The sequence below is a fragment of the Papilio machaon genome, chromosome 13 (assembly GCF_912999745.1).
Source record: "Papilio machaon chromosome 13, ilPapMach1.1, whole genome shotgun sequence".
Taxonomy (NCBI): Eukaryota; Metazoa; Arthropoda; class Insecta; order Lepidoptera; family Papilionidae; genus Papilio; species Papilio machaon.
In genome coordinates, this window is record NC_059998.1 from 3,072,442 (window position 1) to 3,099,766 (window position 27,325).

The 27,325-nt window shown below is 36.3% G+C and overlaps 4 protein-coding genes across 5 annotated transcripts; 1 reads left to right on the forward strand and 3 right to left on the reverse strand.

Annotated features, from left to right (window-relative positions):
- Positions 1 to 576: 576 nt before the first annotated feature.
- LOC106717951 (high mobility group protein 20A) lies at positions 577 to 3,005 on the reverse strand. Its single transcript, XM_045680654.1, has 7 exons — positions 2,648 to 3,005; positions 2,328 to 2,487; positions 2,095 to 2,243; positions 1,915 to 2,024; positions 1,668 to 1,793; positions 1,292 to 1,457; positions 577 to 766 (listed from the first exon to the last, which is right to left on the reverse strand). Exons 1-7 carry the CDS (start codon positions 2,889 to 2,891, stop codon positions 627 to 629), a joined length of 1,095 nt encoding a protein of 364 aa, XP_045536610.1. The 5' UTR covers positions 2,892 to 3,005; the 3' UTR covers positions 577 to 626.
- Positions 3,006 to 3,277: 272 nt separating this feature from the next.
- Positions 3,278 to 11,505, forward strand: LOC106717725 (exportin-6). The gene is made up of 21 exons (XM_045680575.1): positions 3,278 to 3,438; positions 3,533 to 3,742; positions 3,946 to 4,143; positions 4,519 to 4,690; positions 4,764 to 4,893; positions 5,033 to 5,171; positions 5,728 to 5,897; positions 6,405 to 6,528; positions 6,612 to 6,694; positions 6,795 to 6,903; positions 6,981 to 7,073; positions 7,342 to 7,528; positions 7,782 to 7,920; positions 8,105 to 8,231; positions 8,321 to 8,461; positions 8,694 to 8,918; positions 9,132 to 9,313; positions 9,402 to 9,578; positions 9,826 to 10,018; positions 10,547 to 10,780; positions 11,110 to 11,505. The coding sequence occupies exons 1-21, from the start codon at positions 3,436 to 3,438 to the stop codon at positions 11,209 to 11,211; spliced, it is 3,138 nt and encodes a 1,045-aa protein (XP_045536531.1). The 5' UTR covers positions 3,278 to 3,435; the 3' UTR covers positions 11,212 to 11,505.
- Positions 11,506 to 12,803: 1,298 nt separating this feature from the next.
- On the reverse strand, positions 12,804 to 14,359 carry LOC106717943 (ADP-ribose pyrophosphatase, mitochondrial). The gene is made up of 4 exons (XM_014511913.2): positions 14,094 to 14,359; positions 13,765 to 13,990; positions 13,534 to 13,682; positions 12,804 to 13,201 (listed from the first exon to the last, which is right to left on the reverse strand). The coding sequence occupies exons 1-4, from the start codon at positions 14,323 to 14,325 to the stop codon at positions 12,921 to 12,923; spliced, it is 888 nt and encodes a 295-aa protein (XP_014367399.2). The 5' UTR covers positions 14,326 to 14,359; the 3' UTR covers positions 12,804 to 12,920.
- Positions 14,360 to 14,644: 285 nt separating this feature from the next.
- On the reverse strand, positions 14,645 to 26,990 carry LOC106717723 (condensin complex subunit 1). 2 transcript variants are annotated; one of them, XM_045680411.1, is made up of 21 exons: positions 26,829 to 26,990; positions 26,629 to 26,742; positions 26,299 to 26,471; positions 24,177 to 24,349; positions 23,813 to 23,954; positions 23,634 to 23,729; positions 23,327 to 23,500; positions 22,682 to 22,843; positions 21,981 to 22,118; positions 21,131 to 21,496; positions 20,453 to 20,782; positions 19,037 to 19,237; positions 18,092 to 18,634; positions 17,474 to 17,656; positions 16,799 to 17,007; positions 16,442 to 16,612; positions 16,007 to 16,279; positions 15,562 to 15,826; positions 15,199 to 15,369; positions 14,887 to 14,992; positions 14,645 to 14,761 (listed from the first exon to the last, which is right to left on the reverse strand). In XM_045680411.1, the coding sequence occupies exons 1-21, from the start codon at positions 26,941 to 26,943 to the stop codon at positions 14,679 to 14,681; spliced, it is 4,188 nt and encodes a 1,395-aa protein (XP_045536367.1). In that variant the 5' UTR covers positions 26,944 to 26,990; the 3' UTR covers positions 14,645 to 14,678. The 2 variants fall into 2 exon arrangements, with proteins under 2 accessions (XP_045536367.1, XP_045536366.1); XM_045680410.1 differs by having other exon boundaries at positions 15,196 to 15,369.
- Positions 26,991 to 27,325: the final 335 nt, after the last annotated feature.

Genomic DNA, 27,325 nt, shown 5'->3' on the forward strand with positions numbered 1-27,325 from the left:
CTTTTTTTTATACACTCAATTATGATTTTATTTGTGGGACAATTATGGTATTTTTCTTACATACATTGACATATTTAATATGATTTTACATTGATACATATAATTTGATTTTATTTTGGGTTTGGGAAGTATATCCCGACTTTAGTTTACAAAGATGTGTGTGTTATAAATATATTGTAGCTTAATGATTATTGTAATTAGGATTAATGTTAATACATATGTACCATTATACACTCTAGTATTTTCTTTTGAAGTCAGCTGTTTGTATATTTTAAAGAGTCTTGCTCATAGTAAACAAAGAAATATACTTCTGCTTGTTAAAAGATATCAAATACTAGCAAGGATATAACTATAACCAATTAATATTACATGTCTGTTTTTTTTATAGGTTGGCAACTATATAAAACTCGCCTTAAGCAATAATTGAAAATTTAGATCTAGAAACAGATACTTAATTGTTTTATAGGTGAACTAGAAAACTCTTGCTTGATGTTTACATATATTTGTGTAAATAAATGTCAAGTGATTCTGTTCCTTTTTATTAATTATTCATCTGATGAAGTGAGTTGTTTAGATGCAATAAAAAACCAAAATTGATGAGAGTAACTTTATTTGTAGCAGGTTAATTAAGTCATTGGCAGATCCACTCTGGTTAAAATATCGCGAGCTTGTTTTACAATTGGGTTATTTTTGTTTTCTGTCACCAATGCATGTAATTTATCCATGTATTCTTCAATATTTCCTTCAGTTGCACCACTTGCTCCATCTGCAATATATGGATATTTTTTAAATAGGTATAGGAAACAAAATTACCAAGAAGAAGGTAACTTCAATCCTAAAACTATCCATTAAAAACAATCTATAACATGAATTATAACTGGGTTTTCACTGCAGCAATATTGGTTTTGACATTTCTCACATTCCTTTTTTTACATGAATTTGCCAAAATAGCGAAGCAACCATTGCCCTACCCTGCCTATCTTTAATCGACAGTAGTGGGGACACACAGAAAGAAGATATTTCATATTGCTATACATCCCTTATAGAAAGAGGACTAAAATTATACCTCCAGGGGCACAGTCATTAGATGAAAAGTGGAATTACTTCCACTTAACAACTGTTGTTTGTGTGGTTGTGGTATTTTGCTATTCCAGCGGACCATTAGTGCAAAAGATTTTATTGCAGGTCCTACTACTGTTGTGTCTATGAAAAATAAGTCTTAGTCTACTTTTACATTAAATTTTGATTTCTGCAAAGAAAAGACAATAGGTAATTAAGAAAGTGTTAGTACTTTGTAATGGTATCGCAAGTGACTGTAGGGCGTGCACTAGGGCTGCGACAAGCGCTCGCCGGTGTGCAACTAGCGCTGCTGTGCGCTCCGCTGCTGCCGTTGTCTCTGCACGCAGTCGTGTTGTCGCTGCACTCACTTCCTCAGCATGTCTTTGGAGTATTGCATTCTGGGATACAATAACAAAATATTTAACTAATGAGCTAATTGTTGCTAATATTAAAAGTGTAAGTTGTATTTATACATTATGTTATGTCTTAGACAAAATTGATGTATAATTTTTTAGTTCCTTGACTAAGCTGTATAAAAGCCTACAAAGCTCAACAGTTTCCGAGGTGAGAGATAGGACAAGATATTAGAAGCAGAACTTTATTCTTACCTGTTGTTCATAATCAGAGTTTGCTTTCCTTAGTTGCCTAAGTTCTGATTCCCTCAGTTTGTTGTGTTGAAGAAATTGATCAGTGAAAATAGGTATATCTGTATCACCACCATTCAAATCATCAACCTTTAAAAGAATAACAATGTATTAGAACTTCAAAATATAAATGATTTTTGATAAGTCAAACCAGGAACTAAATGAATACAGAAAAATGTGTTACAATTCTAAAATGTAAGCTCAAACTTACCATTGCTGGAGTAATGCATGGCTTAGGCCGTGGTGGAGTTGGCTGTCTTGTTGCAACAATAGGAACATTTTGTGGTTGTACAACATGTTCAGCAATAGGTTGAGGTGCACCTATAAAATTATTTCAAAATTGAGATAATAGCTCTATTCCATAGATACATTATATATCATTATACTTTACCAGGAACTATATTCTGTTGGTTTGTTTCACTAGGGGGATTATGCTTAACTTTTTTAGTAGCAAGTACAGGATCTTTTTGTTCCATTTGTTGTTTATGGAATTCTTTATATGCATCTGTCTTTTTATATTCAGCCCATTCTTTTATGTATCTGGAAAAGAAGAAAGGATTTTAATTATTTCTTAATTGTGTGTACACTTGCATTAGAAAATTAGAATTTCATTTCTAATCTAACCGTTCTTTGTCTTGATCTGCAGCATCAAGATAATGTTGTTTCTCTTCAGTGGGCAATTTACTCCATTCACTGGCCAACTGGCGCGTCAGCTCCGCAAAACCTAGTTCTGGTTGTTCAGCTCTCAGTTGGTCCCTGCGCTCATTCAGGAACCTAACATAGCCTGCAATATTATACAACATGTAGATGTACATGACATACAAGCACAAAATTACTACTCAATAGAGTGGAGTGGAGTTATTTGGAGTTATTGTAATAAAAACTATGTTTAAATAAATAAATAGATAATAAAAAATTATGAAAGATTTTATAAATTTTCTTACCAGTAAGTGGTTGTCTTGGAGCTGTAACATCGCGTGGAACCTTAGGTTTGCGTTTTTTTGGCTTTTTCGGAGATGGTTTTTGTGGATCTTTTACAATAGCTACATTTGATCCAGGGTCAGGATCGTTTTCATTATTCGAAGGAGGAATCGTCGATTGTAACGTTTCTTGTTCGTTGCATGTTTTTGTTGTATCTTCAGTTTTGATAATTTGCAACTCAGATGGCTGCACAGGCTCTGACTCCATTGTTTTTAATCAAATTATCGTGGGTCTTGTATTATTAATTCATTAATTAACTAGGGGTAAATATTGGATTCCAATTAAATAAGACAAATAATACAATGACAATGACACAATAACATTTTTTTCCGTACTCTTAAAATTTTCCATTTATCGTTACAAAATAAAATAAAATAATATTTTCTTAATTAAAATTAAATGGAACTACTATAAAATTATTTCGGTGACAGGCATCTATTTATTTGATTATTTTACTCGGAATAAAGGTTAATTAAAGTAGACAAAACGATTTCGCCTTTCCCACTTAAAAAAAAAAATTGGCAACACTGTTTAGGTAATCTGACATATTTGTCTCATATGTTAAAATAAAAAAAAATGTAAAAATTCTGTCAGGTTACTTCGGTTTGCATTTGATTTTTCAATCGCATTTATTAATTTGAGAAATATATGCTAAAAGGAGATAGTAATTGTAAAAATTACTTTCTACAACAAGGAATAATGCCTGTCTGTATAACTATGTAATTTATAATTTAAACAGATACAAAATATCATGGTAAGAAAGTAGTTTATAAGTAATAATTTATAGTTTAATTTTTATTGTAATTGAAAAATACGTGGTTCCTAATTCTTCAATATATTTTTTACAGGATAATTTCGGGGTTGATGAGGCATTAGCCTCATTAGAGATGTTGATGTGTGAGTTTTTTGCACCATCTACAAATAATTTTCGGAAAAGAGAAATAGAGAGCATGCTTGAAAATTTTTCCAATGGAAGGGGTTCTTGGAAACATTGCTTGTTATTTCTCCAGAAGTCTCAGAACCAATATGTACAAATGTTTATTTTAACTACTTTGGAGGTAAGAAAATGTAAACAACCTGTTATATAGGTCACTAGTCTATTTCATTCTATTCATATTTTTGATGTGTGCCAAAAATATAAGAATTCTTATTTCCTATTGTTGATTGTTAATTTATTTATTTTTTCTTTGGTATTACACAGTTAATGAACAATTTTTTTGTACTATCTAGACATAAAAATATACTTATTGATTGATTTCAGAATATTATAAACAAACTATGGATTAGTCTGTCCGAAAATGAAAGAACAGAAATTAGATTAACACTATGGAATGAACTTATGGCTAAGCATGAAGTGATGCTGTACTTCATCAGGAACAAACTAGCTTCTTTGATGATTGCAATTGCTCGATATGATTGGCCCCATGAATATCCTGACTTTTTTACCAATATTGTTGAGGTATGTGTTAAGTAAATTGTTGGAATTTATCTCCATAAGCCTTGCAACTGCAACTGCAACAACAAGAATGCACTTCAATTAAAGAATATAAAAAAAAGTAACATTAAACTTTTCTGATTGACATAGTTAAACAGTTTTGGTACTTTCAAATTATGCCCTCTATTATCTTACACCATAATATGCTGCTTAATTTTTTCTAAGGATGTACCGTGTATTATAAGAATAAGCTTATCAGTGGTATACCTGCTTTCACCTGTTGTTAAAGGGTGGTTTCATATTGTGGCTAGGCATCATGACATAATAACTTATACATTATTGTAAATATAATTTATACATTATTGTGGAATTTTTAAGTAAAGATTGTTATATTTGTAGCTGTTAAGAAGTGATGGTCACCGTTGTCTGCTGGGTCTAATCCTGGCTCAGACTGCGAGTGAAGAGCTGGGCGCGGCACGTGACACGGGTGTGCTGTTGCCCTCTACCCGCCGTACACAATTAGAGCGACTAATGCTAAAAGGAATGCCACAAATGCTGTCAGCTCTTAGCGGTAAATCTAATTTGTCATTTTTCACATTTACGTTAGAGTCGTTTTTATTAGACATACAACATGTATTTTTTAGATATACTGGAAAAGAACGCGCAAAAGGAAGGCCAGTCAAATCCTCCACCATCACCCACAAGTGGTTTTCCACAAACATCTGCGTTGCCCGATTTATTGGCTAATGCACATGATGTATGTGCTTCTGACAAGTATGTATTGTTTGTTTTAAATAATCAAAATAATTATTGGTAGAAAAATAATTGTAAAACAACTAATCTTTTAATTAATATTTGAGAATTGTTAAAATAAAAATATGTAATCATGTCTAAGACTAATTATTACTTACAGAGCTCTAAATATGGAAATAGTTGTGAAATGTTTAACAACATTACAACATTTATTCTCATGGCTGCCGCTGTCTTCGCATGTGCCAGCATCTCTGGTTACAACAGTGTTTTACTGGGGCAGTATCGCAACACAGACACAAGTAAGTGCTACATTTTTAAAATACAGTTTTTCAATTATCCTTCATCCTAATCTAAATACAATCATTTTACTCTCTGTGTTGTTTGATGAGCAATAAGGTTTTAGTCTCAATAAAAAATAACACATTTTTTTAAAAAGTTTCATACAATATTACTCTACATTTTTTAAAAGTGCAAATATTATTATTAGTCTTGCCAATATCTTTTTATGCACCTACAAAAACCAACTGAGTGTTTTCATTGCCAAAATATTAATTCAATTGTATATATCTGTTTTTTTACTAAGGAAACAAGTGTGATGCCATTATATTTATAGAGATGTTTAGATGGGGAAACTCAGGATAAGACCTTGTGTGTAACATGTACAGTCAGATGTCATTTAAGACAACATTAGAAACTTGTCCAGGCCTTCGTTTCAAAAATTGATATGGAAGTATTCATAGTCAGAAGCATAGGAACAGAAATGTGCATACATATATTTGAAACGGAAGATGTATACAAGTTTCTGAAGCTTTGTATATGTATTAGATATATATGTAGCTGATTGTATTGTGTCAGAGTGGAGAGGCAGCGCTGGCTGGTCTGGGTGGGGTGTGCGAGCTGTTGTACCGACGATACGCGCCGCCCTCCTCTGCGGCAACCGCGCTGCGTCTGCACCATTGCTCGCTGCGCCTACTGCGACATCTCACACACGCCTCCCATCACTCACTCTACCAAGCACATCATGAGTATGTACACACTAATCATGTTAACTTAAATAAGCTATAAAAATTAATGGATAACAGAAGTGTTAAGAAATAAAGATTACTTTGTTTAAAACTTTCGTGAGACCTAATAATTAATTAAGAAACTGCTTAACTCACGTGTGATCGTCCGGTGACGGCACTGACTAGTTTCGCAATGCGAGACGCGACGCGACCGCGAAGTCCTCAGAATAAACACTCGCCCTGACCTCCGATGGGTCCGAAACTAGTCGGTGCCGTCACCGGACGACCACACGTGAGTTAAGCCGTTTCTTAATGAATCGAAGATTACTTTTTGATGTTGATACTTAGTGAAATTAACCAATTCAATTCTCAAATCTCTCTAGTTTCTTAAAATTTCAAACAGTTGTTATTTAAGTATTTTTTATTTAGGTGTCGTTAAAAATTTCATGAGTTTAGTTAAATTTACATTTTTATCAAATGTATTTTTTTATTTATGTTGCACTGAATTATTGTTTATTTATCTTTCAGCTATTTAAACAAATTAGCAGAATTCCTGAAGCTGTTTGTCTCTTTGCACTTTAAGAGGCTGGAGGCTGAGCCCGAGTTTGATGCTATTGAATTTTTATCTTACTTATTCCAGTATACATTCCAGGTACTAATTATTTTACATACTATTTTTTTTTTCAATGGGTTAATAAAGTTTTAGCAAATAAAGATAGTTTTTCTCACTTTCAGGTTCCCACATGTACTATTTTTGTTAACTGCTTAGATATATGGATACAATTTATTGACATTCTAAAACCTGAGGACACTGCCAAGTAAGTAGGCGTTTAATTTGTGGTTATAGATTCCTTTAACCTACTTGTATTTGTGTTATTTTTCCTCGCAGTATTTAAACTCAATAATTATGTTTGATAGATATTGGGAAGCTTTGCAGGCGCTTGTGAACGGTGTCCTCAACAAAATACAATTCCAGCACAACAAGGCGCAACTACAACATCTCGATAATGACATCTGCGATGATGATGTGAGTTTATTTCTTAATTATATTATTATTTTTAACATTTTAATTTGGCTGTTATTTACATGTTTCGCATTTTCCAGGGTGAGACAGAATGGCAAACATTCCTAAAGCACTGCATCGAGTGCATCGCTAGAGTCGCAGATTTAGCACCCTTAGAGGTCTTCACCTCCGTAGTAAGTATAATTTTTGTCTTGATTATATGTTTTTTGACAATTATAACTAGTATAAGTAAAATGTTTTGTACTAAGTATTTATAAATAGTAGAACAGAGTGATATGAGCTAATTTTTCTACTCTTACCAACTCGAACTTGCCAACGTAAACGTCGCTTGTGTGCAATTTTGATAGTGCCAAGTTACTGTTATGTACTGATCTCAGAATTCAGTACAAATGGCACTTTGCAATCGGATATTAGAGTGTTATCATGTGTTTCTATGTGAAGTTGGAGCGGTGGCAGTGCCTGGCGGGTGTGTACGCGCGGGCAGCTGGGCGGGGCGGTGTGGGGGGTGCGGGGTGCGCGCCGGGAGCTGCGGCGGCGGGTGCGGAGCCCGAGCGCCTACTGGCCGCTCTGCTAGACCTCGCCACGCTCACACGACTACTGGGTCGACTAGCTCCCGCGTTACTCGCTGGTGAGAAAACACTGTCCTTGCATTTTTTAAACAAACCGTTTGAGATTTTGTAAAAAAAAATATGTACAGTAGAAGAAAAGTCATCGATTTTCTCTAAATCAAGACTCAGATGGCAATTATTCAGTCGAATATTCTTTTACATATAATGAGTTTAATTAGGTCTACTTTATGACTGCTAGCGGTACTCATTCTTACATGGTATCCAATATGTTCGATAGTGAAATATATTGATTTATTAGGTTGTGTGTTACAGAGGCGGAGGGCGGGCGTGGCGCGACTGCGGGCGCGGCGCTGCTGGAGCGTGCGGCGGCCGCGCTGGCCGGCGCCGCACTGACGCGTCCTCACCGCGCGCATTCGCACACGCACGCGCATGCGCACGCATTCGTACAAGTGTACGTAAATTTCGTCATACTTTGCATATAAAGAAAACTTTTTATTTACTTTCAGAATCTCCAAAATTATTATAGCTGAATTAGTTAGGTGTTGGGATTTTTTTTTTTGGCTCTGAATGAAGAATTAATGACTTTTAGTGTTATATTGAGACAGAGTTATATAAACTTATTGTGTATATTTCAGTCATGCAGAAATGTTTGCGTGTATGGGTGCGTGGTGTTGCTATGCCACGGAGTGCAATGTTCCGATACAAACAATGGAAGGTCTTTTCAACTCCGCAGTGCCGTTTTTAATACCACATGAAATGGCTGTAAGTTTTTATATTTACTAGTTTAAAATCAATGCCATTAAGAAACAAAAAAATCGTACTACTTTTTTATAAAAACAAAACATTTCCAGGAGCCTCCCCTGCTTTGTCACGCTGCCGCACATCTGTTGCTGAGTCTCTCTAAGAATGTAAAGTTCTCCAATGATCCCATACTTCTGGTGGGCGACTTATATAACCACGCGCAACGCTCACTACATTATTTGGAACCGAAGGTAATTTACTTTGTCTTGCAGCGTCCTACTTTGTCTCGGAATGTCCATTCCATCATGTGATCGTGGGTTGGAATTCATCCCAGCCGAGGTTAGAGCTCATTTGGAACAGTTAATAGCTAGAATACAGTAGTTATAAGTAAATTTCAATATTAGCTTAGCTTAAAAATGGGTTGAAGTGAAAGTGTTGAAGTGAATGGGGAAGTTATATCTATAGTATTGTGTATATTTTCAGACAGCGGGCGTGGTGCGGGAGGCGCTGCTGTCGCTGTCTCTGTCGCGGGGCGCGGGCGCGTGTGCGGGGGGTGTGGGCGCGGGGGCGGGTGCGGGGGGAGAGGCTGCGCGTGCGCTGCTGGCCGCGTGGGCGGGGGCGTTGCCGCACGCCGGCCCCGCCGCCGCACTGCCCCCCCTCACAGACCTCCTACACGCCTTCGCTGCCGCGCCCACACAACCCAAGAAGGTATACATGGATAACTTTTATTTAATCCATACATTTAGTTAACCAATTTAAAATATTATCCAATTTAAAGCTCGAAATAAGAGATATTAGAAAATGAAGAGCAGAAGAGCCTTCTGTTTATTAATATAAACATACATGAAAATAGAACACGATAAGCGAAAGAATATCCGAGAGACGACTTTGACTATATTTTGTCGAATGCTGTTTTGGCAGATCCTAGCGGAAGGTATCCAGGGCGCGGCGGAGACTGCGCTGCGTATGCTGTGCGAGCCGGCTTATGCGGCCGCCGAGACCGAGATCACGGACTTCTTCCTCGCGCTCTTCACCGCCCTGCTGCAGCAGCTCGGCAACTTCGCCTACACCGCCATCGATGTCTTCCTAGAAGTTGCACAAAAGTCAGTACAAACTTAAATCATTCAAATATCAATGTAAAAGAAGTAATACTTATTTTTAAATCGACTATCGTGTATTGTATGCTTTCAGGGGAGAGAGCGAGGCCAGCCTGGAGCGTCTCGTAGAGTGCGTACGTCTGGGTGTGGAGGCAGGTGGGGGTGGAGTGCGCGTGCGCGCCGTGCTCGAGCTGCTGCACCACCACGTGCTGCCGCGCGCGCAGCCACACGCACCAGGACTCGCGCGTGCAGCCCACCGTCTACTCGCCAGGTACACTACTTAAACCGAAACGGCTTGACCGATTCTCATGAAATTTTGTGAGCATATTCAGTAGGTCTGAGAATCGGCCAACATCTATTTTTCATACCCCCCCCCATTTTTTAACTGCACGCGGACGGAGTCGCGGGCGACAGCTAGTAATTACTATAAATGCTACGATTATCAAACACAAATCTCACTGTATTAATTCGGTCCTTCGAGTCGGATATCATAAGTAAAAAATGTTCTTTTGTTGCAGCGTGTTGCTGTACAGATGGCGTTACTTCTTCCCGCATAAGTGTGAAGAGGAAGAGGGTGCGCGGCGCACGAGTGAGCTGCGCGGCGCGCTGGCGGCGCTCGGCCGCGCACTGCTCTCTGACGACATAGATCTACTGCGCACCGCACTCACCGCACTAGACCTCCTCAATACTAAATGGAAACTATATCACAAGGCTAGTAAATGCTCACATCTATATATATAACGTTTCCACCTGTCTACAGATTTGTTTGGATGGAGCTTTGTGTTACAGAATTATGATTTGCATAAACTTTACTTTTTATACCAATTTTTTTTATATCAAAAGGTGGCAAACGAGCAAACGGCCACCTGGATACGCCGAAATAGCGAGGCAAATGCAGATGCGTTGCCTACCTTTAATCAACGGAGAAGGGGACGCACAGAAAGAGGATATTTCTCCTTCCTATGCGTCTCCTCTTCCGCCAAATCCATTTCCCCTTCCCATCCTTTCCTAAAAAGAAAAGGTTGGGAAAGGAAAGAGGAATAAAATTAGGCCTCCGGCACCACACTCATCATACTGCACGTGGAATTGCTTCCACTTGACGCCTGTCTTCTGTGTGGTCGTGGTATTGCACCGGTCGACCCGGCCAATTCGTGCACCCAACAATTCTTGTTGTTACGGGATCTAGCACTGTTAATTAATGGACACTACTCTTCAATATGCACTACTGCATGTTACCAGGTGATATTCCGGTCGGAGTTCCTGGGCGAGTTCTTGTCGGTGTTGTTACCGGGCGTGGGCGCGGGATGCGGCGCGCGGGCCCTGGTGCGGGAGGAGGCGGTGTCGGCGGCGCACGCCATGGCTTGTGTCGACTTTGCCGCCTTCCGGCACGCCTTTCTGCCCGCCTTCCTGCGCTCGCTGCCCGGACTTGCGCCCCATCATGCCGCCCTACTCAACAACTTCCCCTCAGATACTGTATGTATTGCTTTGTACACCTCGCTGACACTGACACCAGACCAGAATGAACATTAGTACAGCTGAGCAATGACTATTTCTTTGATATATTTTGTACTTTTTTTTTGAGAGAAGTATGTTAGGACAGCGTTTAATAGAGGTCCGTGGTCTCTGCCTACCCCTCTGGGTTACGGGCATGTATGTTGTTGATACTTTTTATCCTAGTACGAACCCACTTTTACCTTTTAACCTTGCACCTTTTATCATCACTCACCTTCCACCATGCTGGAAGTATTTACTACTTGACCTAAACCTATCATAGTATATCACGTGATCAAATGTTGTTTCAGGACCTGCCATCCTTCACACAGAACATACAACGACTGATGAACGACGTGAACTGCTATCAGGCATACCAGTCGCTAGCAGAAAACAACAACATGCTCGCTTGAACACAGATAGAATCATTTAAAAAAAATCAACGACGATTTTTTTTAATCATTTTTCAAGGTTAATTTTTTTCCTTCAAGTTGTTTAGCAACTAGTTGGTTTTTTAACTGTAAAATAGTGAAGACCCAAAGTGTGGTGGTGAAAATATTATGACAACTCATGCGTAAACTATAGTTTGAATTAAATTAGTTAAATGAAAAAGTGTTAACAGTTGATATGTTGAAGGAGGTCAACGATTGATTCAACTGGTTCGTTAAATCAACACCCATTCCTTGCATATATGGCCACGAGTGTATCAACACGACGGAGTTGTACATAGGATATATATATCATATATTATTCACTTTTTATTTTTTATCAATCATAATTTACTTTTTGACGAATGAAAAAAAAATATTAAATTAGCAAATTGTAGTATCTTAAATACTTATTTAAATCAATAACTCGAAACTTACGTTCGTAATTTTGATTACTTATATTTTTGCTACACGTCAAATGTGTACTTTTTAATTTTGACATCATACTGTGCACTTTGTGAGCATAAAGCCACAGTAAAAGTTGGTGCTATGAAAACATTAATGCAATTACAATGAATCTGTAAAACAGTGTTGTGTTCCGTAATTTTTACTTTACTAATATAAATAGTGAAGGCGCGCCAGTGCCCCTGTCAAATCAGCATGGTACATTTATCTAAAAAACAAAATCACGATGAAATCTTAATCATTAACTAGGACTACAGGTTTCCATTACTTTTATTATTATTGCTTAAATTGTTCCTAGTTTGCGAAAAAGGTAAAAAGACCTTATATTTTCTATTTAGTCATAATATTTACATAGATAAAAGTATTGATTTAGTCTGATGTGGCATTTCATATTTTTAATTTTTAATAATGTCACCTGAAAAAATAATTACAAAATCATTGCATAATTGTGGCATGTTATCAGAGCGAAGTAGATTTAATTGTTAGTTAAATTAATATTTTATGTATTTCTAAGGATATCTATTATTTCTTATGTAGACGTAAGTTTTACTACAAAACATAAGATGAATCTTCATAATGTAGTTTAAATTTTAGTAACTAGTCATTTTATTAGGTACCTCCCTAACATTAGCTGTAAGTAACCAGGGCTTTCATTAAAGTTAACATCAACCTTTAAAAATAATTATTGGCATTAATAATTTTGAACAGAATCAAATTAAATTTATTTTGTGCAATTATAATTCGAAATTACTGCTTTCTGTGAAAATCTCTTCTTTTTTTATAGGTTAAATAAATAGGGACCAACATTAGTGGATCTCAGAAATAAAGTGTGTATGTTACGATGACTAACATAGAAATAAGTTGGTACTTTAGGTAGTAAATAAAGGCAAATAACAGGTGTGTAAAAATTGGGTATGATAGACATTTTCTTCAATTATTTACTAGACCCTATATCAGAAAAATAACTCGCGTTACAATATTTCTAGCATTAGAGGTGGAATTCCAATCTAGCTGTTATTTGTTATTTTTGTTTAATGCAACTAGGAGGTAGTTGTAAGTTTGTATTTACTTAATTGGTAAAATAAAACTAAGTAAATAAAATAAGTCTTTACTATTACTTCAGATCTTCCTTTATACAACATCCGTTATCTCAACTAAAGCCTCGGGTTTAAGACTGAGAAAACTTCCACTTAATTTTCTCGTAACTTTATCATAAGGATAAAAAGATTTTATTGAAGTAATCTTTTATATACTTCTGATACAATATCTTTGTGACTTGCATATAATTTAATGTTTGGAGTAATATCAACCCAACGAACTCCTACTGCATCATCACCAGCGTTCAGTTTGAGAGCACCAACTGTAGTGCCATCATGATCATGAAAGTTGTATGCAACTGTTTCCATCCAAGCATTATCAGTGTTTCGGGGATCATCAACATATCCACTGTAAACTTCCACTCCCCCGTTAAAGAAGTTTTTAAATTTTTGTTTCCATTCCGATTTTTCTTCTGCAAAGGAAAAGGGTACACTTGTATTTTGTACACAATAGGAATAAATTCAGGATAAGTGCTCTATATATGTACAAACAAGGAGTACTTTAATTATGAGTGTGGAGTGTTACACCGGTAGAAGGCGGATTGGGGCCGGATGGATTTAGTAAATGGTGATTTGATCAAGAAGAGTCAAGTGACAATTGAGATAACAGAAGATGGATTGATATGGTGGATGAAAACCTGGTGCACTGAACATATGTGCGTGGGATAAGGACGGAGATGATGAACTCTATATATGTATAATAATTTGATTGTTATGTAAAAGGAAAGAATAAACATGTATAAACCTTCAGTAGCAGCTAAAGAATTCATAGCTTCCTCTTGAAACTCTCTGACAGCAGTCACTGCTACTTTTTCTCCAGGATCAACCATACCACCAGGCAGAGCCCATTCTCCAGTATCACCACGTTTTATTGCTATGAATTGTAGAATTGGTCTGAAATTATCATCCTATACAATACTTGTATTTAATGAACATAAACATTGTTATAAACAAATTGGTTAGAAAGAAAACTTACGTTTCAGTTATTTTCATGTCACTTTCAGCTTGTTTTTTCCAGCGTGTAACAACAGGATCTGCTGCATGATTTGGACCCCATCGTCCAAGTACTCCTCTACCACATATTCCAGTTCTACCAACAGGATTCATTGGGTAACCATTAGTTATAGTGTAGTTGCTCATGTGACTTTTTCTATTCACATTTCCATCTATACTGTTCCATGTTGGCTTGAAGTTAGGCTCATCTGTATGAATATAATAAAAATATGAATATCATATTTTATTTAAATATCATTTAAGTACAAACTATTCTGCTCAATTTTATTTTCATAACAGTGTAATAGGTACCAATATCGGGATCTGCCCATGGTTTGCCATGAATTGATGGTGATGTGTAATTTGGAGGATTGTATTCTTTATATTCAACGGTCCAGGGCACTTTATCATCAGGAACTGCAAATTTCTGTATTGTAGATCTAGGGTAAATACCGCAGCGAGCCTTTACATGTTGTAAAATCATAACTGGATTAGTGTTCACTTTAATTATTAAAACAAAGTAGGTTAAGTACAGAAAAAGCATTTAGTTACAGGAATTAAAAACATAAACATTGAAATGTCAATGTCAAATAATGACATCTAAACATTTTTTTTTATAATTCATTAAGGCATTGGATATCGGTGTCTTTTAGCCTAAACATGTTTAGTAGTCAATGAAAATTTTTTACCAGGCCGTGTACGTTTTGTAAGGATGAAGGAGGTTTTGTACAGTACTTAAATAAATTGTGAAAAAATTTCTTAATGCTCTAAAATTATTTTTTCCAGTGCTGTGTCCTTTTATTGTAATTGAAAAATAATAAGACAAAGGTGAACGTCAAACATTTTATTTATATGTATTTCTCTCAGAAAATAAACGCACAATTATGTTTGCGAATCCTAATTTCGCCTCCGCGTCCCCTTTCGTGTCGTTGGTTTTTTGAAAACGTCGTCGTCTGTTTTCTTTTCAAAGTCGTCATCGTCTGAAAAATTAAAAATAGTTTCTTTTTAAAATGAGCTGGCAAACAGAATTAAAATTGCATTTTAGATATTTCTACATCACTATTTTGGAATTATAAACACTTATAACTGTAATACAAACACATACCTGAGTCTTCTGAATCAGCTGCTCGAGTTTTGTTTTTTGTGGCAGGTTTCCTTCGTGATTTCCTTACGGACTGTGGTGTTTGCGGTGGTTTGTTCGGTGGCTCATTCTATAAATTTATGATAAAAACAAACATTAATCTGTTATTACCGTAATCTAATATTTCTGGAGAACTGTCATTTGACGCTCGCTCGCAATAATTTCGAAAATTTTCAAAACAAGATACAAGCTAAAATATAGCTCTTATATTGATATTTTTCTGTTCAATTTTCAATTATGAAGTGAGAAGCGAAATTAATTTTTTAAATGTACCTCCTCATCAGAGCTGGAGGTGGACCGTCTCCTGCCGCGGCGGGGCGCCTTCCTGGGTGTAGGTTTAGGTGCTGCATGCTTGTCGGCGCCATCGCTGCCATCTCTGTCGCCCTCCTCCGCGTCCCGCACAGCAAAACATTCTTCTATCTTGTCGCCTAGCTCTGTTACTAATGCCTGTTATAACATTTATTATGTATTTAATTTAATTTAACGTTGTCAGCTTTACTTGACTCTTGCAAACATTTATAGTCTGCTGAAAGTCAAGTGAAAATGACATAAAAATTTTGTTTTATGAAAAAGAAATTTTCTATCTAAAAACTGAGTTTGTTTTTGTGCAAAACTAAGGAAAGATATGTATGAAGAAACCTTTATTTCATTCTTGGCCATTTTGGAAGTGTGGTTCATGAGTGCAGTGAAGGATTCCATGACACCGGGGCAGTGCAGTTTGTCCTTGTAGCAGTCCATGTTCTCTATCAACTTCCTGAGCGAGCGCTCGTTGTATGTGAACAGTGACAAACAGTACGCCAAATCTCGCCATTGCCTTTCTTCTGTTGATAATTTGAACCGCTGACATAATTTCTCTATGAGAGCCTCCATTTGCCTGTCTTTTTGTATAAGTGATGTTATATATCTGAAAATAAATAATTTGTATTAATTCGTTACTTTTAGTTATTTTCTTAGATAGGTAGATATAAAAAAACAATCACAGTAACTCGGCGATACCAATTTCCTAGCGTCGAAAGAATTAACTGAATTGGTGCAGTAGTTTTTAAGTTTCTTTTTTATAATAATACTTTAGATAATTACGTACTTCATGATATATCTGTACTGTTCTTCAGGAACATTCAATTCTGGATCACTGAGTCTTGATATAATGTCTGGCATAACATTATATAGTGCGTTGCCTTTCTGTGACAGTTGCTTGAAGAACAAACGCGTCATGGCGGTGACGCGCGAGTCCTTGTCAGCGCAGCAAAGCGCCATGTCAGCTATCTGACCTTTGACGCGCACCATCTCGTGTAGCACTAAAAATGACAGCATCTTGACAGCACATTGACGCACCTCGAGTTCTTCATCACTCAAGCTGAAATATTTACAATTACAGGAATAAGGAAAATGACAGAGACAAAAAGAAAGAAATAGCAACCTTAATTAGAAATTGCGTCTTTTGATTTATATTCACTTCTACATCAGAGTATTTTCTTACTTCTTTCATTAGTTATAATTTCTTGAATTGATTACTTACATATCGTAAATATGATGCGTCCAAGGTTGTGTAAGATTTGGGAAACGTAGAGTGAGATCTGCGAAGGCTATGGTCAGGTTTGTTCTGAGCGATACATTCTTAGATTTCTTTAGAACTGTGACGATAAGTTGCAGGCCTTCTTCACACACACTGCTCGACACCAGCATAAATCTGTATATAATTGGAGATATCAAAGTTTATTACAATATCCAATATTACCAATTTGCTGTACTAATAGTACATTGTATACTGAGAACATACGAAACGGAAATCTAATGGTTTAAAGTCAGACCACAAGATTTAATGATCAAGAGGGGTAAATAATGGGTTAAAATCCCCTGTAATAGAGATGTGTACCTGGTGTATGTGAGTGCGGCGGCGGCCTGTGCGCGGGGCGAAGCCCGGGTGTTGGTGAGCAGCCAGCGCAGTAGCGGCGTGTAGCGAGCCAGCGCGGCGCCACCAGCCACCACGTCCCGCTCGCACACCGCGCGTACGTACTCCGCATCCGCGTCATCCGCCACCGCACCCTCCAACCCCGCCTCCTCCTCCGTCATCGTTGTGTTCACCTACAACAGGGATCCCCAAACTATTTTAAACAAGTGACCCCCTTTTCCAAAATGAACCGTTACCTCAGACCCCCATGACCAAATTACCTACTTTAAGATCAAATATTATTATTTTTCATTCTGACTTAGGTCAGAAGAAGACAGAGTGAGAATTAGCAATGCTTTACTTTGCGAATCCCTAACCTACAACAAGGAATATAAAATATATCAAATCATTATATAATCTCTCGCTTAAGTAGCGAAGGAATAAGAGGATTAAATCAAAAGAAAGTAACGCAACATCTTCCTGAATTTTCGCAATCGAGGCAAAGCATGTACATTCTAATTTATCATCCATCAAATTGGAATTCACTCTCTTCTTACACATATAACATAATACATCCATTCTGTCTTAGGTCTTCCTCTACTCTTGCATTCATTTGCATAACATATGAATCAATATGACTGAAAAAAAGTTGTATATTACCGTTGATGCCTTATTAGAGAGTACACTGGCGGAGCGCTGACCGCGTGAGGAGGCGCTGGCGTTGCTGGCGTTCATGAGTGTCTGCCGGCGCAGGTCATCGCAGCGGCCGCGACGTGCGGGAGTCGCGAATCCCACTCCCGCTTTCTTCTTACGCTTCTCCTCCGCCTTCCTCTCTTCTCGCACCTAGACAATCGTGAAGTATACCGAATATCGTACAACAAACTGTGTCGTTCATTAATCACTATAGTACGACAAGCTTATCTTAACCGATGAGAGGCGCTACTGTTGCGGTGACTTCTATCAGAAAAAAAAAATCAAAATCACAAGGGCTTAGAAAATGGCGTAAAAAAAAGACATTTAGACGTTGACAGAAGGGCGCTAGATACCAGTCATAATTAAGTTTGACTTTTGTCCACGGGATCAGGTCAAATATCCTTGTCGGTCTATACAGGGGAAATAGGGCCTTAGGGGAAATTCTTCTGACACTGATAGAAATTACTGAATAATGGGTAGGGAATTAAATTCCCCGTCTGTATGTTACATAAATATAAGATTATATATTTTTTTATTATTATGATTAATGGTTGGCAAGAAATTAATATACGCTTGTATTATTACCTGATTGCGTTTCCTAAGTTCGCTGTAGACGGTGATATCAAGATATATGAGTTGTTGCAGCGCGATATGACCCAGCGTGAACACAAATCGAATCAAGAGTTCCAATGGTACGCTAATTTCTTCCTCACTCTCCTTATCTTTCACTGGATCTTTCTCAATTTTCTTATACATCTCAACCAATAGTTTTTCACAGAGTACATCCGGGGTATCACATATAGCGTATATAAGATCAATAGAGTTCGCCGCAAACGAAGTAAACTTTTTAAACTTATTGAATACTTCCATTAAACTATCGAATACGGATTTCATAATGGAGTGATCTACTGGATATCTTTGTTCCTTCTTAGATAGTGATGATAGTAATTGTACGCAAAAATTTCTTGTATTATAATCGCCGGTAAGTCCATGTGTTTGTATGACTTCTAGATTAGCAAGAGCAACCGATGGCTTGGCTTTAGAGATCATAGTCAGTAAAGATAGAGCCGCGTAACTGTCCTCGTCTGTTGTACCATCGATTTTCTTTAAAAACATTTCCCAAAACACCTAAAAGAATATATTTTGTCATGATTTGACATAAAATAGAGTAAACTTTAGTTTTTTTTTGTAGTAATTACGTTGAAATATAAAGTAGGAAGGGAAAGTGGGTTAAAATTTGGCCTTTGTCATTACATTAGTCATACAAAACTGAGAAATAATTCAACTTCACATCTTCTATGTGGTTGTGGTATTGCATAGGTCGAGGGTGTCATTCGTGCGGAATCTAGTGCTATTGCGGACTTTTAAACTGTTAAAAACTACTTGTACATTGAATGTTGGGGTTTGAGTTTATTAAGAACATTATTATGGTTTCCAAAAAATCTTTTAAGGCTCAATGTACGAATGGCTGTGCGGAACACAATTTTAAGTATGTAAAGGGATGGGGTGGGGATGTGCAATATATAATACCTGTATAATAGATGGAGTGATGTCTTCTTTAGTGACCCACTTGTCAATGAGATGTTGTAGAGCCAGTGCACTGCCGAGGTCGACATGTGTCACCAAGGTGACAAGGTTCTTAGCGATGGTGAATGCGCGCGCGCGCTCCGCACGAGTGTCACATTCCAGATACATCTCTCTGTACGCTCGCTCTACTGATTCACGTTTGTCCTGGTAATAATTTACATCAATATGCCTTCTGGTTAAAAATAAACGTTATAATTGTTTTTTTTACGTATTTTTGATAAAATTCTAGTTGTATTGTACATAACTAGTGATGCAACGGATGTCTGTTTCCGTTTCCGCAAGTGCGGAAGTTCCGCGTGCTTTTCAACATCCGTTTCTGCTTCTGTTTCCGCAACTTTTATAACGGAGATAAAACGGAACTTTACAACGGCTGAGAGATCCAAATGCGCGGCGCGAGACGCGCACTCCGTGCGCGGCCTTTCGGCACTTGTCGCATTTGTTTGTTTACGTACTATTTTGTGAATTTAAGCGCGTAATATTTTCTGCTGCTGTTTGAAACAATCAGTTTCTCTTGCTGGAGTAAACTGTCAAGTTGTTGTCCATATAAAATTTGACAACTGGCAAAACGTGACTATTTCATACTTACGAGTTATTAAATGTACTTTTGAATAAGTGATAACCATGTAATATATCATCATCATTATATAGTTAGAAATATATTTGTCGTTTGTCAACACGAGTGGTTTGGCGAACTTTAATTTGTAAATAGTGTAATTTTGTTTCCTGAAAATAAATTTAAAAAAAAACGCGTATTTTAACTTATTGCAGTGCAGTAAAAATACATACATTGAAGGCTAAAGGACACCGATATCCAATGCCTTAATAAATTAAAAACGAATACAAACTGTTTTTACAGAAAAAAATATTTTTGTAAATATGTTTTTTATTATTATTTACACTTCTGTTTCCGCATCCGTTTCCGTTTCCGTTTCTGCTAAAATTTATTTTTGACATCTGTTTCTGTTTCTGGTTCCGGTAAGACACTTCCGTTGCATCACTATACATAACATAACATTGACTTTTGTATTTTTAATTAACACGGGATTGCTATAACAGTTATTAATTTCTTACAAATCTTACTCTTACTAATATTATAAATGCGAATGTTTGGATGGATGGATGGATATATCAAGGTATCTCCAGAATGGCTCAACGGATCTTGATGAAATTTGTCATAGACATAGAACATAGTCTGGAAGAACACAAACTACTTAATAAGTTCTTTTTTTAATGCCGCACAGACAGAGTCGTGGGCAACACCTATACTACATAAATTGTAAATACACTAATAAGATGTAGGTATTAATATAAAAATAATATATATATATAGAGATGTTAGATAGTAACTTATATACTTACTTGATCTGGTGACCATACAAGCAGTAACATATTAGCTACACCCACTTTAGCAGACTCTATGTTGAAGTGGTGAGCTGTCGTGAAGAAGTCGATGGCCTCACTCACATCTCCAGCTTGTTTAGACATTAATAAAGAATTCACAAGAGGCACAGCCTCCGATATCATCCTACAGAAGTGTACCGACTCCTGCAGGAAGGCTACGATGCTCTCCTTCTCTTCCACACGTTTGTACAGCGCTATCTCGTTATCGCATTGCTGCGTTGATGATATAGATTGTCGACGGTCGGGAATTATGTAAATGTTACGAAGCAATGCGACGAAGTAATCAATCTACAAATTAATTATGCTTATATTAATAATAGTATTATTTTTTTCTTTACTTCTAACAGCAGAAGATATTTTCCAGGCAAATGTAAAAAAAAACCTGTTATATTTCTAGTGGATATAAAATTTTCTCAGTTCTAAATCTTACTTCTTACTAATATTATAAATGGGTATGTTTAGATGGATGGATGTTTGTTTGAAGGTATGTTCGGAATGGCTCAATGGGTCTTTTTAAAATTTGTCACAGATGTGGAAAATAGTCTGGAAGCTATTTATTACGTTATTTGTTAATTTCGCGCGGATGGAGTCGCGGGCGACAGCTTGTTTATGAGAAGAAAACATTTTCAGTCATACCTGATCACTTTTAGGCATATCACATCTGAGTAGTTTAGCATCTGGATACTGCCTTTCTGTATGTTTAACTATTAAATAAGCTTTAAAATAATTCTTCTCTTTTAAACTGCGACGTATTGCATCATATAAATTCTCAACCGTCGCCTGCGACAGTTCAGGCTCGTCTTGCGTAAGTGTATCCATTTTCTCTTTTATCGTATCCACGATATCTTTCTCGATTTTGTCCCATTTCTTTATTAGTTCCGGGTCCGGCCCTGGATTGAGTTTCTTTTGGAGATCATCTAATATTTTCTGCTCATTTGCTAATTGTTCTTCTAAAACATCTAACTTCAACTGTGCAGAGAATGGATTGCATTCAAGGAAAACCTAAAACGATATCACAAACTGTAAAATATGATCAGAAAAATCACAAAATATATTTTAAATAAATACGACTAAAGTTGTTTCAAATTCAAAAAAGATATTTCTTTATAACATTAGGCGCGTATAGTGAAAGCACAAATATTAAAATAAAAGCTTTTTTATATAACAACAACGTGGCAAACGAGCAAGCGGCCACATGAATTCGCCGAAATGGCGAAGCGACTGCTGCCCATAGACATTCGCAATTGCAGATGCGTTGCGTACCCTTAATCGACGAAGGCGGAGACGCACAAAAAGAGAATAACCTTGCTATGCATCTTCTCCATCAAATCCACATTACCTTCATCCTTTCCTTATAAGAAAAGGGGTGGGAAGGGGACTAAAATTAGACCTCCGGCACCAAACTCATCAGACTGTACTTGGAATTACTTCCACTTGACGCCTGTCTTCTGTGTGGTCGCGGTATTTCACAAGGTTTTTCAATTACCTTAAGCAGTTGTATAGCCGCCTTCCTGACTAAAGCAGCTTTATCTTTGAGGCGTCCGATGGCTCGCTCCAGCACCGCGTGCTGTCTGCTCACTGGTACATTGTTCTCTCTTTGTAACCGCGACCAGAACTGAAGTACCTATAACAATAATAAACTAAAAAAATCAAAACATTCTTTCCAACGTAACGGAGATCGATGTTAATAAAAATTAAGTACTACGCCATCTGTATTTACAAATTAACTTCTAACTTCATCGATATTATAAAGACTATTTATTCGCCAGCGCGGGACTATTACTTTAGCACTTAACCGATACGTTATTTTAAGTCATCATCTAATACTGTAAAATCTTTATTACACGCAAAGCAAGCTATTAAAGAAGTTCTACTTTAAATCGAAATATAAATTAACAGTAGCTTTGCCCGATTTTTTTTTTACTGAAGCTGGATATATAATCCTGAAATAGCTAATATCATTGACTATTTACCATCATATCTTCTTGATGTTCATTAGTAGAATACAATAGATACTAAAGTTTTATTTTTTTTATTTATAAGGTGGGAAAACGACCACCTAAATTCGCCGAAAGAGCAAAGAAAGCGTTATAATTTCCTTTTTATTTTCATCATCTTTTTATTGTCTTCTGTTTCTCCGCTGTACGTTATTCTTTACTGTGTTACCTCGCTTTGTTGATGAGTTACCTTATGACGGACGTATGCGGAGAGGTCGTGCATGTGGTCGTAGAGATCGTCGAGGAAGTCGTCTCTCTGCACGCGCTGCTCCTCCCCCAACCCCTCGCCGCGCAGCTCCACACTCACCACCTCACACATCATGCCCAACACTGTTATACGCAGCGTGTAGCTCTGCAAACATAATATAAACATTTGGACCAGGGATCCTCAAACTATTTTGGACAAGTAACCCCCTTTACCAAAATGAACCATTACCACAGACCCCCATGACCTTTTAACCTACTTTTAAGATCAATTATTATTATTGTTATTATTCATTCTGACTTAGGTCAGATATCAGATAGGTAATGTAAGAAGACAGAGTGAGAATAAGCAATGCTTTAAGTTCGATATCAACCCCTTTGGGAATCCCTGATTTAGACTAAACAAGTGTGACTATAATATATACAACAAGCTTTGAAAGGAAAACTAGTTGCATAAATCCAACAATAACCTTTTAAAATAAGTTCGAAGCAGTAGGATATGGTTTAATAAGCGAATGGCGAATCGAAATCTACGATTAAGTGATACGATGTCAGTTTAAGTTCATCATAAAGTCCTTCCAGCTTTTGCTATTTTTTTTTTCATAATAGTGAAGTTCAAAATAATTTGTACCTCATCAGTTTCTAAATATGGCTGCAATGTTGATATGGCCTTTATCATTTCTTTGGGCAGTTCTTTAGTAAGCTCCAGTAGGAAGGCGCCGTAGTTTCTGGCGGCGCCTTGCTCAGTACCCATGCCTCCTGCATCCTCTTCCGTTGATGCTAACGATACTTCTATTTCACGCACCTAAAATGCACAAGAAAAATAAAATAATTCACATTTTTTTATATTACCATTCATAGTCATATGTCACTAATTAAAGCACCCTCCGAAACTACTTTTAGGGTTAAAAAAATACTTGAAGTCTCAAAATACTTACCATTTGAGGTCCAAAGGTGCCAAGTCCGAAATTTTTCGTCAACTGTACAACACCAGCACAAATAGGTGATACAGCATGTTCCGCTATTTCTAGAATCTAAAATAAATTAAATAAAAAACAAAATATTTCAAATTTTTAAATCAAATTTATTTTATTTCATAATTGTTATATTTGTATACCTGAACTAATTTAATAAGGCAGGCAGTACCATGGTTGTACTTTTTTACCAGCACTCCTAGCACTTGGAACACAGTGTCTCTTACAGTTTTGTTTTTTATAATTTGCTCCTCCAATGCCTTATAACATGGATAAGCTACCATGCTGCAAGAAAAAATAATCTAATTACGTTTTAATTAATTGTAAGTTTCCACCACCAAAACACTTGTCTTAAAACAAAACATGACAGCATGAAGCTATGGAACTACCATATCAGAATTAGAACAAGCAATAATGGGAAAAGTGCACATACTACTAAATCTTAAGTGGGTATTGAATTAAATTCTTTGACTGTAAATTTATGTAAAAAGAAAATAGTACACTCACACAACAAAGTTGTCTTCAGCTAGTGGTGGGTCCCACAGACGTGAAAGTGGCTGCTGGACCAACATATGCAGTGCCACCAAAGCCTCCAGTTTGTCAGACTCTGTCCAACCACAGAATTCTTCATCTGTATTCTTTGCTTTACCTTTCTTACCTAATGTCAACTTTGTAGAATTCTACAAAATTAATTAATAAATCTTACTAATATTAAAATGGCAAGTTTGTTAGAATGTACCAAATGATCTTGATGAAATCCTTACTAATATTATAAATGCGAAAGTAACTCTGTCTGTCTGTCTGTCTGTCTGTCTGTCTGTCTGTCTCGCTTTCACGCCAAAACTACTGAACCGATTTAAATGAAATTTGGTACACAGATAGTCTAAAGCCTGAGGATGGACATAGGCTATATTTTAACGCGAAAAACGGGTTGTAAGGGGTTGAAAGTGGGGGTGAAAGTTTGTATGGAAGTGTCGCCTACTATTGTTTACTGAACCGATTTAAATGAAATTTGGTACACAGATATTCTAGAGCCTCAGAAACAACATAGGATACTTTTTAACGCGAAAATAGGGTTGTAAGGGGTTGAAAGTGGGGGTGGTAATTTATATGGAAGTATTGTCATTTTAACAGTTAGGAGCTTGAAATTTCTTTCTAAGGCTGCTAATTTGATAGAAATAAATATGAAATTAAATTTTTGTAAAAATGTTACCCTCAAGGGTGCTAAATAACTATAGGGGATGAAATTTTGTTTGGGAATATTTTAGACTTTGGTGAATGTTTTGTTTAGTATGTTTTGCTGTTACCCTAACCAATATTTAGTCTAGGGCCTCAGAAACAACATAGTCTATTTTTAAACGCGAAAAAAGGGTTGTAAGGGGTTGAAAGTAGGGGTGGTGATTTGTATGGAAGTATCGTCATTTTTACAGTTAGAAGCATGAAACTTCTGTCTAAGGCTGCTAATTTGATATAAATAAATATGAAATTCAATTTCTGTAAAAATTTTACCCTCAAGGGTGCTAAATAACAATAGGGGATGAAAATTTGTTTGGGAATATGTGAGGTTTAGGTGAATGTTTTATTTAATATGTTTTGCTGTTACCCTTACTGATATTTAGTCTAGAGCCCGAGAAAGAACAAAGACTACTTTTTAACGCGAAAAAAGGGTTGTAAGGGGTTGAATGTGGGGGTGGTAATTTGTATGGAAGTATCGTCATTTTTACAGTAAGAAGCTTGAAACTTCTTTCTAATGCTGCTAATTTGATATGAATAAGTAAGAATTTCGATGTTTGTAAAAATTTTACCCACAAGGGTGCTAAATAACAATAGGGGATGAAAATTTGTTTCGCAATATGTGAGGTTTTAATGAATGTTTTGTTTAATATGCTTTACTATTATACTTACTGATATTTAGCTTAGAGCCTGAGAAAAGACAAAGATTAATTTTTATCGTGAAAGAGGGTTTGTAAGGGGGTAAAAGTAGGGGTGGAAATTTGTATGGACGTATCGTCATTTTTACAGTTAGAAGCTTATAACTTTTTTTAGGCTGCTAATTTGATATTAAGAAATAGGTCATTTAAAGTTTGTAAAAGTTTTACCCTTAATGTTGCAATATAATAAGGGAATAGGGGATGAAAATTTGCATATGAGTAAATGAATATTTTGTAAGTTCCATTTGTTTTGTTGTAATTTTTTATAAGTTTAAATAAAATACCTCAACAACAACAACTAAATTCACGCCCGTAACCCAGAGGGATAGGTAGAGACCAAACACCTCCATTTGGTGCGGTCGTGGCACACCTATCTCTATGTCTACATCCATACATCAACGCATAGCACGTCGGTCAAGTAAAATAATAATCCTTAAAAAAATGCTTAACGAAAACAGTATTTCACGCGGACGAAGTCGCGGGCACAGCTAGTATGCTATAAATGTAGAAAGTTGTCTCGAGGAATGCATAGGCAACTTATTATATTTTTTTACTTCCGTACAGACAAAGTCGTGGGCAAAAGCTAGTATTACATAGTTCAGTAATTGGTTATTAATTAAAGAAAATATTACATAGCATAAGAAAAATTATATGTCAATATTTTATATAGGAAGGCAATATATAGGAAATAAACATACATCAGCAGTGAGTTTAGCATCCTTTGTTTTCATTATTTCTGTAAATAAATACATGACCATTTTCACAATATTCAGATATTTGCATCTTGTTTCAGTAGCTATTTCTTGTTCTTGAAAAATAACTTCCAACTGATTGCAAAGACATTTCACTGTTCTAAGAATGTGTTCATACCCTAAAATAAAATAGATTTTTAGTGGCTTAACATATCATCATAATAATGGATAGATATAAAATAGGAAATAAATTCAACTCCCCAATAAAATAAATCTCATCGAAAGTAGCAGTGAATTTTCTTAATGTTCAATCTTAATGGTAATGAAAATATTTACCTTTATTTATAACATTCCATTCTAGTTTTGTTCCATGTACAATTACAGAGAAATATGTATCAAAATGTTCTAAAATATATTCCACTCCGTCCGAATTGTAGGCTCGCGCTGCATCTGTTATCAGTTCAATGTAAATTCAGTAAATAACAAAGTGATAAGTATTTGTTAAGTAACGAACAGTTTGTCGCGAATGCACTGACCCTGTAGTTTTGATAGTAAAATCCTTGGTTGGACCACATCTTCAACATGGTATTGTCCACTGGAAGATTCCAAAAGCTCATCTTTTTGCAAAGGTATTGAAAATTCAAAATTCATTTTTAGTTTGATTTGAAGTTAAGCGCTTTAACGACGTTTTGTTTGAAAATCTGACAAAGCCAGTGTGACATTACTTTCTGAAAAATCGCTTATGATGCTTATGATTGGCTGATTTTCTCAAAGAGTAAATAAAATATCCTTGGGAATTATATCTACTTCCCACTTATTTGCATTGTCAGTTGCCAGGTTTTGCGATTTAGCCGAATATTACTGAACAAATAACGAAGTTTTTTTACATGTTTGTGGATACACATATAAAAAAATCTTTTTTATTTTTGTTTCTAAAAATATCAGTTTTGTATCTAAAACGAAACTCCAAAACCTTTAAAAATAATTTCACGTTGTATTCTGTTTCTGTTTCTGTGAAGCGGCTGAAAAGGCT